The 13459-nt window shown below is 32.3% G+C and overlaps 1 protein-coding gene across 1 annotated transcript in view; it reads left to right on the top strand.

The window, feature by feature from the left end:
- Window positions 1–533: 533 nt before the first annotated feature.
- LOC123012161 (probable nuclear hormone receptor HR3) overlaps window positions 534–13459 on the top strand; it is a 79081-nt gene continuing 66155 nt past the window's right edge. Inside the window, exons 1-2 of the mRNA XM_044409993.1 lie at window positions 534–795; window positions 3874–4162. Coding sequence (XP_044265928.1) covers window positions 4144–4162 — 19 coding nt within the window. The 5' untranslated portion in view covers window positions 534–795; window positions 3874–4143. The remainder of the gene's footprint in view (window positions 796–3873; window positions 4163–13459) is intronic.

Here is a 13459-nt window from a genome sequence, read left to right as displayed (position 1 = left end):
TAATTTGTATTTTTTTATGTTTAATTAGGATCTCTTATTTCAATTTAAAATAAAAACGTGTACTTAGAGATTTTTGCTTTTTAATCCGCCTTCTTCTTTCATTTAATTTTCATGGACCAAAAAGAACTCATCCCCCCCACCCCGAAATAAAATCCTGGTTACGGCCCTGCCTCGACTTGAGTTTAAGCCGACTGAATATGAGTTGTTTTTTCCTCGGATTCGGGGCCGAAACTCCGGAAAAAACTCTCTTGATGTCGTCGTTTTCATTCATCGAGCGTCCCGACGTCGCCTTCGGTCGCAGGACGAGACACGCTCCAGCCGGCGGCGTCGGCCACGTGCAAGAAGAAGAAGGCCATACCGTTGTTCGCGTTGCATCAGCAGGAGGAGCAGAAGGTCGACTCTTCTTCGTTGTGAGACCTACTGACGTTGTCCATACACACAGTCCTGTAAGCTAACTGCTCTTGTACCGCTAACCAGCGTTCCGTTAGTCGGCGGTGTGTCAGTGACCTCCGGTGGCTCCTCACCTGGCCCGTAGCACTTCAGTTACTGGCGCACCGCGCAACAACAGGTGCGTTTACAACCCGCTGCTCTTATCCGAAGTGTGTGTGTGTGTGCGAAAAGATAACAACCCTATGGGGGAGGTTAAGCAACCCCTTCGAAGGATAGTGCGCGCTGTTTGAATCAGTGCTTGGTGGCCGCGAAGGACACGCGAGTGACTCCAACAGTGAGAGCTTTAAGGATTCCTGATTATCCTTACGCAGAAACAGTACTCAAGGACGGAGGTGCAATACCAAGGTACTTTGTCTTCCAATTACAAACAATATTCAAGGAAAGAATTTTGGAGACATTTTCAAAAATAATCTGTCAACAGCAGTTGAAAAATCTTAATAATTTGACAAAAGTTTTGAAAGGCTAAAATTTTTAACAAACATAACATTACGGTCCAGTTTTATAATCGAATTAAAGGGATTTTAAAATTAATGTTGGTTTAGAATTTTTGTCAACAAGTCCGTAGTAAACAGCATATTCAAAACCAAAATTAATTTAAAAATCCCTTTATAAATCTCTCATGGGAGTTTCAATGTAAATGTCTACTTCTGAATTTCAAAAACTACTAAAGATATTTTTATGAATTTGAGAATATTTTCTTCTACTTTTGACTGTTTTAGAATTGCCGATAGGTTATCTACAAATTGTAATAAAGGTAGAGAAAGTTTGAATAAAAGTGCGCATTTAAAAAAAATACATTTTAAGACGTTTTTCCGAACTTTTAAAACAGTCAAAAGGTAGATTATTGTATATTAAAATGATAATTTCAAGTCAATAACACCTCTACAGAGGTAGAATCGAGTGAGCACAAGATTATGAAACTGGCCCTAAGTGTATTTCATGGTTGGATCAAAAAAACAAAAAAAGGATTACTTTTTGTTGCTCAAGAACTTGGTGTCATTGACATTGAAAAGAATCCTTCCACGATTGTGCTTATCTAGGAGTATTATTCTATTTAAAAATAAATCAATGATTAATTGCATTATTCTTTAAATATTTTGAATAGTTTGCAATTTTTTCCGAGCGATCGGCAAGTCCTAAGTACATTTTTCAAGCTTGAATAAATCGTTTTTTTTTGAAATTTGAAAATTTTGCAAAAATTTAAAAACCTGTCTAACCTGTTTTGTTTATGCTATAAAAACATCAATGAAATAGCTATAAAATTCCTGACCACTCTGAAAACATCTAACTGTTAATAACGGAAACAGTAATAAATCAATGATTGAAAAAATAAATAAAATAAATTGTAGAATAAACAGACATGTGGTCATCCTTTTGAAGAAGATGGTTAACTGTTTGTGAAGCTTGTGGTTAAATTATTAACTAATATTATAAATTTATTTAAAAGAGATAGGCATTTCATCTCTTTCACAAATGTTTTATGATTTAACGGTTAAATGTCATAATTGGCATAGTGCGTTGCTTTTATTTATTGAAAAAATCACTATTCGTAAACATCAAAATACAGGGTGTTTTACATAATTTTCAATCAATAATACATATTCCGATACAAACTTGATTTTAGTTAGTAAGTGACTAAGATAGATAAACTAGAATTATATTCATGTCGTCCAAAATTTAAATAATTAAATGTGTATTTTTTGTATCTACTGTTTTGTGGCATCCGTTACGCCCAGAAAGAAAAACCCCACTCCTAATTAAATAAAATTGTTGAATATTTTCACACTTACCTGGGCATTAGTAAGGTACATTCTCTAATTTTTTGGTAATTTTTCAATTACAAACAAAGCCAAAAAAAAATAATTTTCTTCCAAAAAGTTTAATTCTAATTTTTATACTGACCTACGCAGATTCACTTCCTACAATTGTTTACAAAATCAGAAAAAAAATACCAATTAGATTTTGAATTAAACGCAATTTTCCATCTTAACTTTGAAAATCATTTTTATTTATGGTCTGCTACTTGTGCCATCGTAAATTTAGGTGGTAATGGGGAACTGCAATTGGGGTAAGATTCCAAGGTTTACAACAAAAAGACCCTTTAAAGCGGTCGGCTACCAGTAAATGATTCTTTTGTTGGCAAATTATACCATTTTGTCATAAATCACGGGTCTGGTTTGTGTTTAAATAAAAAATGCGATTATTTGGATAAAAGTCAAAATTTGAAATTGTGATATCAAAGTTTGATGCGCTAACAGGTACAGATTTATTTAGTGTAAGAGCTTTATAGGTAAACTAACAGAAAGTATTCATAAAACACACAAAACTGTTACAGACTCATTCAATAATTAGTTAGGTATATGAAATATCGCCAGTTTTAGTTAATTTGAAGTCGCGTTTTATCAAGTGCGCGTAACCGATGCCCCGGTATATTAGGGTGCGTACATCAGGCGCAAGCCTCGTAAAGTTGTGTGAAACACCTTGTATAAAAATCCAGAAGTTTTAATATCAATTGAAAAAAAAATCACAAAAATTTGTATAAATTTATTATTTAATTCAATTAAATTTTCTTTTATTCTTGTAATACTAAAATGAAAAAAAACAAGAATTAAACATCATTTAATTTCTATTGATGGACTGTATTTTCCAAACTTTTTGGGTGGAGTTGAGTTATTTTCCTGACATTATATTAAATTTCAGGACAGGTAAAAATTGTTCTAAAATCACAAATAACATGCTAGGAAGTAACAAATATTTATGACTCAGCAGCTTACCTTTGTCGGTATATGAGGTATCCATAGGTCATTTTAAAGAAGCCATCAAGCTTTTTCATTTAAATTCTTACGATCCAAAACGCGTTCATGCATGTATTTATTTGTGAAGCACGTTGAAATATAGCTATTGTAATTCTGTCAGACACCTGTTATTTTGATGAGAAGATTAAACAGTTAATATAAAAACACTGTGTGTTGATTAAGCAAAACGGAGTTTATTCTAATAAGTTGATGAAGAAGCCATCAACTCTACCTCCGTCGATTCGGCACACTTGGAAATGCCGGAAGCAATTTTTTCTATAAAAAAATTACTCCACTGCGCGAGATTAATTAAACTAAAAGTGCGTAAGCTCCAGTGCTGCCAACCTACACGCAAAAATAAGTTCAATGTCTCCTCCAGTATACAGCACACCATCAATCGTTATTTAATTCTGTCTTATAAAGCGTGGGATAATTTGTTATACATTAACAAAAAATCGAAGACTTGAATTATTTACTTGAAAAAAAAAATATTGACTGCATTTGTAAGACATGAAGCGTGATTTTAACGTATGACTAATTCAATCTGTGCAAATGCAGATGTCATCTATGTAAGAGTCAATGCACTTTGCTTGCAAATAAAATTAATTGTGTGCGTTTTCTTTTGCAGATGGACTCTTCGGAGCTGTTCTGATCGAGGCAATCAACATGTTCTGGGAAATTTTCGGAACGTTCAAGAAAAAAAAATCATTGGAGTGTCTTGGTGGTTAAGTTAAGGAAAATTCTTGGAATTCAAGTACCTGCACCTTTAACCAGTATTCTAGTTTGTTAATTTTATTATTTTGTGCACTGTAATGATTTACGGTGGATAAATCGTGTAATTTCGTCTCGTTATTGACTTGAAGTGCATTGAGAACAATTTGGTGAAGGATATGCTACGATGCCCAGCACTATCAGAGGTAAGTTTTCACAGGGCCGTAACCAGGATTTTATTTCGGGCGGGGGGGGTTTCTTGTTGGTCCATGAAAATGAAATGAAAGAAGAAGGCGGATTAAAAAGCAAAAATCGCTAAGTACACGTTTTTACTTTAAATTGAAATAAGAGATCCTAATTAAACATAAAAAGAAACAAATTAACTCACAAAAGTAACAAAAAATAAAATGCATTTTTAATACTTTTTATTGTTACAAATTTAAACAGGAGATAGAATCTTCATTTTTAAAACAAAAATTTTCTATGAACATATATCGAAAAATGCTACGCAAGGGGTGCGCCTTTTAATAGGTTTTTTTCAATATTTCCGAAATGATTTTAGAAAAAAATTTCAAAATTTGGTACAAATGATAACTTTTATACACCTAAACAAGTACAAAAATAAAATGTTGAAATTTTTAATTAGGGGCTTCCTAAACTAGATGGGATTAGGGTAAAAATGTACTCTAACTATTGTGCCTGTGGTTTCTTGCCACTTTCAGTAACAAAATTTCATATTTTTTCATAAAAAAAGGTCTTTTGTGTTTTTCCGATACAATTTACGGATTTTTAGTAAAAATCGGTTTAAAAATTTATGTTAAAGACCATAAACAGCATAACAATTAAAAATTAAATTTGTTTTACCGTTTAGGACGCCCCTGATTAAAAATTTTCTTATTTGGCATTTGTTTAGGTGTACATATAAAGGTACCAAATTTTGTAATTTTATCTATTGTGAAATATTAGGAAAAACCCTTTAAAAAACGTATCTTTTTTAGGGGGTGTAGCTCCCTTTCATAGCATTTTTCGAAACACTTTTGTCTTAAAATTAAATATTCTATCAACTATTTAAATTTGTACCTAACAATAAAAATGAAACACTGTATACTTAACACATGAAAAATTAATTCACAAAAATTTAAAATTAACTCACTAAAATAACAAAAAAAATTAATTTTTAACACTCAGCATTTCGGGGGGGGGGGGGGGGGGGGGGGGGGTGGAACCCCCTAATCCCCCCTTGGGTACAGCCCTGCGCGACCATAACCTAATCAGCGGCGGTGTTATATCAGGAAAGGTAATTTGTCGGTACCCATCTAAAACTTTAATTTAGCTACGCCTATCTTTGGCATGGCCATAGCAAATAATACTGGGAACCAAAATTAATTCAAATAATTACATAAAAATTAAGCCATAGCGTAACGGTACATAATCACTGGCTGCGTCGTACCAAAACTAAATGAAAACAGAGGTACCGTTTCGGAATTTGGATAGCTGTAACTGGACACACCTTTTTACCGCTTTAAGACTCGTTTTTTCTCCCTTTTTTGATTGGGAAAATCGTATTCAGATTATGAGTTGTAATTGGATCTATTGATTTCCGACGACATTGAGGGGTGCTATGAACTCTCGTGGTATTGACCCCTTATCACAACTTTTACTTCTTCCGGGTGCCGAAAACGAAATCGCGATTTTATCGGCGAATGTAAATTAAACGTGTGTGTATTTTTAAATGATATATTTAAGGATTGTTTCCTTGCATGAAAATAATAAAAATTGGAAGGCGATAGTGTTTTGTGAGGTGGGTTGAAGTTGAAACGTTTGGGAGTGCTTTAATGGGTTTAAGGACCTGAAATTTTTTGCACGAACTGTAAATTACGGTTTTATTAATTAAAGTCGCACGAATAAATGCGCGTTTCTTCGCGAAAGTGGGTCGGATCGAAAAATTACATAAATAAACAGGGTATTGTAGGTAGTTGTTTTGTTAACTGCTTTATTATTAATATTTGAACCGAAACAAACCTATGTTTTTAGTGCCATTTTTTAAATTTTATATGAAGACTTTATGTCTGTTATATAATTTTCGGTAAGAAAGTTTTACACCTCCTCTTTTAATTATAGAGGAACTATAAACACTTAAATTGCCATTAATAAATATATTGAGGATGTAGTTGAAAAATTCTATTTTTGATTAACAAATTATTTAAATGCCTGAAAGATTTATTGCTTTACAGTTATTCTCTTAACAGTAAAAGTGGTAACATCACGTTACTTAACATTTATTTTGGGACTAGGACTAGGTAATAAAAAATGTCTAATCCTATTTTTAATTGTTTTTTTGTCATAGTAGGGAATAAAAATTGCATTTGTAAAATTGATGAAGAACTATAGGAATGTGGAAAATTGTTTATAACTGCCGGCGATAGAAAATATAAACTTGTTGATGTTTAAAGAAAGAATCATATACAGTATATCCCCGGATTGAGTTTACAAGAAGAAAAAAAAATATTGATTTGATGCCAAAACTGCAAAGGAAAAACTTTTTTTGCTTCACCTGAAACGAACAAATCTGTAATTAAAACTTCATTATTCTAACTCAGTAGAAAGAAAAGTTTATTTTTCTCTTGATTTTGGACTTATTTGGAATAATTTTTCTCTGCTTTTTAAGTGTTATCACATTGGCGGTTTTAATTATTTGACAACTATATGTCACGTTGACAATTAATTTATTAATTAAATAATGATAGTTTTTGTTAAAAATGACTTTGTTTCTTATCTTAAAGCTGTTTCTTTGAGTTGCCATTTAATAAAATTATGTTTTTCACAAACATTTTTGTTATTTAACTTGCGTAAACTTATTTGGCAAAGTGGCATCATTGTCACAAAAATAAAACCGCCAATGAGCCTAGTATGATAGGACTGAAAAAGCAGAGAATAGTATATATACTATTATTAAATTATAAATTAAAAAACGAAAATTTTACTTTTTTTCTAGAGAATTTTGTGACGGTTGGCAACATTTATGAGGAATAATTTTAGGCGGCTTAAAAAAATAAAAATAATTCTTATTTTCACATTTGAAAATGAATTGTGAAGAAAGTCTGTCACTAAAATGAAATTAACACCAACGACTTATTAGAGCACTCAAATGACGTCATTTGGGTGTTGGAATAGACTTCTAAACGGAAAATAGAAAGAAAAATTATTCCAAGTACAAAATCAAGAAAAAAATTAATATTTCTTTCTATTGAGTTAGAATAATAAAGTTTTAATGACAGATTCGCTCGTTTCAGATAAAGCAAAAAATGCTTTTTTTACAGTTTTGGCGTAAAATCAAAGATAATTTTTTTTCCTCTTGTGAGGACATACTGTATGTAGATACTGAAAATATTAACTTTAAAGCTCAATATAATAATAACTATACTTAGATAAGTATTACGTCATAATAATAATAACAAACGATTTAATTTCGGGCAATTTTAGTCGTTTAATAATTTAGTACCATTTACATAAACTGTGATAATTGTTGCTATTTAGTATTCTTGTATTTTCGCAAGTACCTAAATAAGTAAATGCGATCATTTTGCGAAGACGTGTTGAAAATGCAACTCTCCACCTCTGATATAAATAAGGCAATTTGTTTGGGAAAAGTGTAGGTATGTACGTTTAATGTTCTCGGTCGAAAGCAAGTTCATAATATCTACATTTTTTTCGTGAAATCTTTAAACAAGAGTTACATAAAATGTATCAAGAGACAACATCAAATTACACAATTTTCAGTTATAAATGGTCTTACTTGAAAGCGTCTTAACATTTTTATGATGTTTTGGCATTATCTCGAAAGGGTTTGAGTGAAATTTTTTAATTGAGATTTATTCGAGGTTGTCATAAAAATGTGGTTTATTTTGAGTGAAAGAATGAATGAATAAAAGACATAATTTACATTTATATCTTTACTTTATGAATATTGTCGCAAGTACGCAAATTGCTCAATTAACATTGCATAAATAGCTGTTGTTTACCCATCTGTAGAAATGTGTGTATAGCTGGTTGCCTAACAAAAACCGTATCAGATTTAGCCCGTCGAATTTAGCTTTCACAAGTCCTGATAAAGATTAGAATCTGACTAATTGCGTGGAGAGACGTTTTATAGGCAAAATAATATTTTAAACGCTCGTTAAGTGACGAAGTATCGTAGCTTATAAAAATCCAGTGTCCAGACTGTAAAGGATAAGAAAAAAACTTGTTACAAAGGGTTCGTGAAGAAAAAGCAATAAAAGGTGCCGCCCAAAAACTCATTAAAGATGCGCTTGTAAGCGGGAGGTGTAAGTAACCAGTATGCGTGACGAGCTGTTATTTCGGCGGTTTGGTGGCCGGTCGCCGACCTTTCACACTCAAACTTTTTTAATACACCTTTAGAACATTTCCATATCTTTTACCACTTCCGTGGACCACTCAAGTAAAAACTGGAAAAGCCAATGTTAATGACCTGCGAAAATGTGCCGAATTTATGCACCCCTATATTCGCCGCGTGATGGGTATTTAGCATAAATGTCTGCAGGAATCGATCGTGGAGTCTGGTCATTTGCCCTGAATTGACCTTTTCATGAAATAGTCATATTTGGGTTAACATCCGAAAGGAAAAGTGAGGTCGAGATTGCAGGAAAGGAGACCGTTCTGAATGAAATCAAGGGCGCGTGATAGTTTTCACTTACCCTATTTGAACAATAGATTTGGTTATGGAAATTTTTAACGAGGATTCCAAAAGATGCGTTCACACTGGAGCGTGACTTGCAACACGTTACATTCCTGTCTAATAGAATTAGTACTCGGGCACACTCTACCATTCAATGATGTAGTAGTCATCTTGGTGTTATTACATCCGCTGTAATAAACAGAAGACGCGATTGAGAGCTTATATTTTCATTGAGAATGTGAAAAAAATTCAATTCACACCATGTTTACAAATAAATCTTAATATCAGGGTTTTATACAGGGTGCGCCAGAACTCGTATCAACAAGAAATTACTCCCTAGGATTTAGGGATATTCGTGAATAGGTTGTCATAAATTTGGTTAGGTTGGTTTGTAGTTACAAACAAAAGATATCGTAACAAGTGTCAAAAATTTAGGTTAAGTCACCTGTCAGCGTGTATTACGCCCAGAAAGAAAATCCCCACTTGTAATTAAATAAAATTGTTGAATTTTTTAACACTTACCTGGGCATTAGTAAGGTACATTCTCTAATTTTTTGGTAATTTTTCAATTACAAACAAAACCAAAAAAATTATAATTTTCTTCCAAAAAGTTTAATTCTAATTTTTATACTGACCTACGCAGATTCACTTCCTACAATTGTTTACAAAATCAGAAAAAAACACCAATTAGATATTGATTAAACGCAATTTTCCATCTTAACTTTGAAAATCATTTTTATTTATGACCTGCTACTTGTGCCATCGTAAATTTAGGTGACAATGGGGAACTTCAATTGGGGTAAGATTCCAAGGTTTACAACAAAAAGACGTTTTAAAGAGGTCGCCTACCAGTAAATGATTCTTTTGTTGGCAAATTATACCATTTTGTCATAAATCACGGGTTTGGTTTGTGTTTAAATAAAAAAGCGATTATTTGGCTAACCAAGTCAAAATTTGAAATTGTGATATCAAAGTTTGATGCGCTGACAGGTACAGATTCATTTAGTCTAAAAACTTTGTAGGTAAATTAACAGAAAGTATTCATAAAACACACAAAACTGTTACGGACTCATTTATTATCAAAAAAAATTAGAAAAATTCTCAAATTATACCTGATCAATAATTAGTTAGGTATATGAAATATCGCCAGTTTTAATAAATTAGAAGTCGCGATTTATCAATGGGCGTAACCGATGCCGCACCCGGTACATAGATAACACAATTGATAGTTGACAGCAGGTTGACAGAAAACGTCAACCGTCAACAACAAGGGGTAACCAATCCTAGGCATTCAAAATTACTTTTAAAAATTCTAGTAACAAACAACATGAAAAACGTAATTTTCCTAAAAATTCCAATCTTAGGTGGTAATTTCTTGTTGACAAATCTGTATAAGGTAAGATACCAGGACCATGGAAAAAATGTTTAAAAAAAATATCTATAGTTATAGGAGGTTAAATTCTGCACTTTGACTCTATTTATTTCTGTTAGAAAAATAATTTTCCAAGTTTTTTTGCTACAGGCTATTAGAAGAGGAAACAAGGAAGCTGTATTCTAAATTCTAACTCTGTTCAATGTTATTTGTGGCTTTTATTGGCAAAATTTTTGTACATTTACTAAATAATTGTTAAAAAACATATACAAGATCATCAGTATCATTAAATAGACATAAAAAAATGTCATATTGTTGTTTCTTTCCCTATTTGTAGCAAGGATGTTGTTTTGATATCGTGACAAAATTTATTGTCAGCTACTTTGGTGGGTTTTTACAGTTTTGAGAATAAATTTGTGTTGCAATAAAAAGATGAAAATCCACAATAAGACATGGATCTTTTGTGTGATTTGCATCATTTTAAAGAAGATAACAGTATGTACATACATTTTTAATAAACATGTTTTATTTAAACTTCGATTAAATACTAAATAAAAGAATAAAATAAACAAAACAATGGTGAATAGATAAAGCTAAATACACATAGTAAAACAAGTAATGACTAACATTAACGTTTATCTCGCAGCCTCACTTTTCAAAGTAAAATAAAGAAACTACAAGTTTACACACTAATTGTTTTACTACTGCCATAAGAACAAAAGGTACTAACAGTTTCTTTATTCTGTTAGAGAGTAGAAACACTGCGAAAACAAAAGACCTATTCTTATGCGGATGTTGCTCTTATGAATAGTCTTAATTTGTTGTTTTTTAAATACTGCAATTAATTTTGAGCTTTTAGTGGGCTTATAATCATACAAATTGCAAGATTGTCACAAGTTGCGTTTTTTTTCCTTATCTCCACATCCTTTATGAAATTGGCGAAATTACAGAGTCGAACCGGATCCTTCATCAGGTTTTTTGTGATGATTCTGAGAACCAGGCTGCCAACATAAAAATTGTTACCGAGAAAGGGGTGTCATTATTTAAAAAAGCAGATGGCCAAACCTGTCAGCTTTTAGGAGCTCGGCTGTGTATAATTCAAGGTGTCTGACCACCAGTGAATAATAATTTTCTTAAAGTTTTAAATTCGTGGTAAATTTATGATCGGATTTGTATTTAATCGGAGGGTTCATTTTCGGTCATTTTGTGAAAGTCGTGACTCTTGCCTTTTAACCTCCATTTACAGTTTTAATTTGCATTTGGCTTTTCTGTTTTGGTATTTAGCATCATTGGAATTAAAATGCACGAATTATTCTTTCATCTCGGAATACAATGGTTTAGCAAAGCTGGAGCAGTAGCCTATATTTTATGCAAAATGGGTGGTTCACCTTTTTTATTTTTTCATGGGAAACGTTGTGTAATACAATGCAATACCAACTGATACTTTTCACAACGTGATTCATCCATGAAAAACTTACTTAACTGTTCATCATATTAGTAAGTAAAGTTGAACAACCTTGAAAGAAATTTTTTCTAATGCAAAGCTTTCTGCTCACTGAAACTTCAAAATGCGTATTCATCGTCAAACATATCAAATTGCACAATACATCACTCAAATATGTTTAAATTAAACAAAACGATGAGAGGATTCGATCATTCTTCTCCCACGCCGTTTCAGGTAGTTTTTATAAGCAGATGCTAAGGATCGTATGTCTATTATACAAATACAGTTAGGTCGCGACCCAGGTGAAGAATAATGTTTCCACAAGATCGATTTTTTTCATTTTTTTTGTTTCTATTTTCCAATGAAGGAAATACTAATTCGTATCATCAAGAATCGAGACGATTAGACTAGATAGTTAGTACTGACCTTAAGGTCACTGGTTGTAACTCTAACGGTGTACAAATTTGTTATTATTTGTAAATCAACGATGAGCTCAAATTGTGAAAAGTTATTAAGAATGCAGTTCAGGTATTGTAGGTCAGACCAAGACTGTTTGTTATTGTCGTTATTGTTATGCAGGATGAGTCTATGCCATCAACACACCTATTTGCTATCGTCACGCTTACATCTTATTGATTATCATTGTTATCAGTGGTTCAGGTGCTGAAGCTAATTCTTGAATTCCTGGTGAAATACGAGTCGTGAATCGTTAGGAATTGTTTCGTTATGCAACTATGCTTTAATCAACTATTAATAGGGTCGTTGCATCCATCGGAGTATTTGTGTTTTTTTACTTTATACGTTAAAGATTACTTTATAAAGGACGGATTCATCAATAAAATTAACTGGGAAGAGTTTGAATTTCGATTATTAAGTTTGGGGTAGAATTTAAACCCGAGATAAATTCCCGCTTACTCATCTTTGGCATCATAATTATTATTCTATACACAGAACACAGATATTAAAATAAACAAACACCAAAATATAACCTTAAAACAGATCTGCAATCTGCATTACCGACATTTAAACAGCCAATAAGCGCAAAGAACGGATTATACACGCTATTAGTTGTGACGTCACAGACGAGAGTGTACTGAAGCTAAACATACAGTGTTGCCAGTTGTGATACTATAGTACCAAATTGATACTAGATTTTTTTACTAGATATTTACTTGTAAACAAATAATAATTTATATTCTCAGCCATGTGCATGTTAATACTTTTTATTTCGTTTTGTTTTGGTACGACCTATCCACTCCATTTGATACCTCACATCCTGGCAACGCAGTAAACATACTTTGAAATACACAAAAAGTGAGGTTAGAACAGATTAAATTACAGAAATGTTGACTACAATTGTTAAAATCATGACGAAACGACACACATTTTTCATAGCAACTATTTCCTTAGAAACAATCACGTCCAGAATTCAAGAAATAAAATTTTATTTGTTTAGCTTCAAAGGTACAGTCACGTACCTTAGTGACGTCACACTAATAGCGTGTATTACCTCACAGCAAATAAAACGCGCGCGTTTTGAATTTATTTCATTTTACGAGTTTTTCCGGGTATTCCGTTTTTATTGTTACAAATTTAAACAGGTGATAGGATATTCAATTCTAAGACAAAAGTTTCCTATACATATGTATCGAAAAATGCTTGTTAAGGAAGCTACACCCCCTGAAAGGGGGCTAATAGGTTTTTGCTAATATTTCAGAAACCATTTATGATAAAATTTGGTACAGATAATAATCTTGATACACCTAAACGAATTCAAACATCAAATGTCGAAATTTTTAGTCAGGGGTGTACGAAACTGGGGGAGTTTAAGGTAAAAAAATACCCTATTTATATAGTTTCTCGGTACTTTCAGCAACAAAATCTTAAGTTCGATAGTTATCACAGAAAAGTCTCTCTTGTGTCGATACGACTTATTGTTTTTGAATAAAATTAATTTAAAATTTATGTTACATACCAATACAACATTCAAA

Source organism: Tribolium madens, unplaced genomic scaffold, assembly GCF_015345945.1.
Source record: "Tribolium madens isolate multiple individuals breed KSU strain unplaced genomic scaffold, Tmad_KSU_1.1 Scaffold_91;HRSCAF=231;Tcas5.2_LG7, whole genome shotgun sequence".
Classification (NCBI taxonomy): domain Eukaryota; kingdom Metazoa; phylum Arthropoda; class Insecta; order Coleoptera; family Tenebrionidae; genus Tribolium; species Tribolium madens.
Note: the sequence above shows the minus strand (reverse complement) of the source record. Positions and strands in the feature narration are given on the sequence as shown.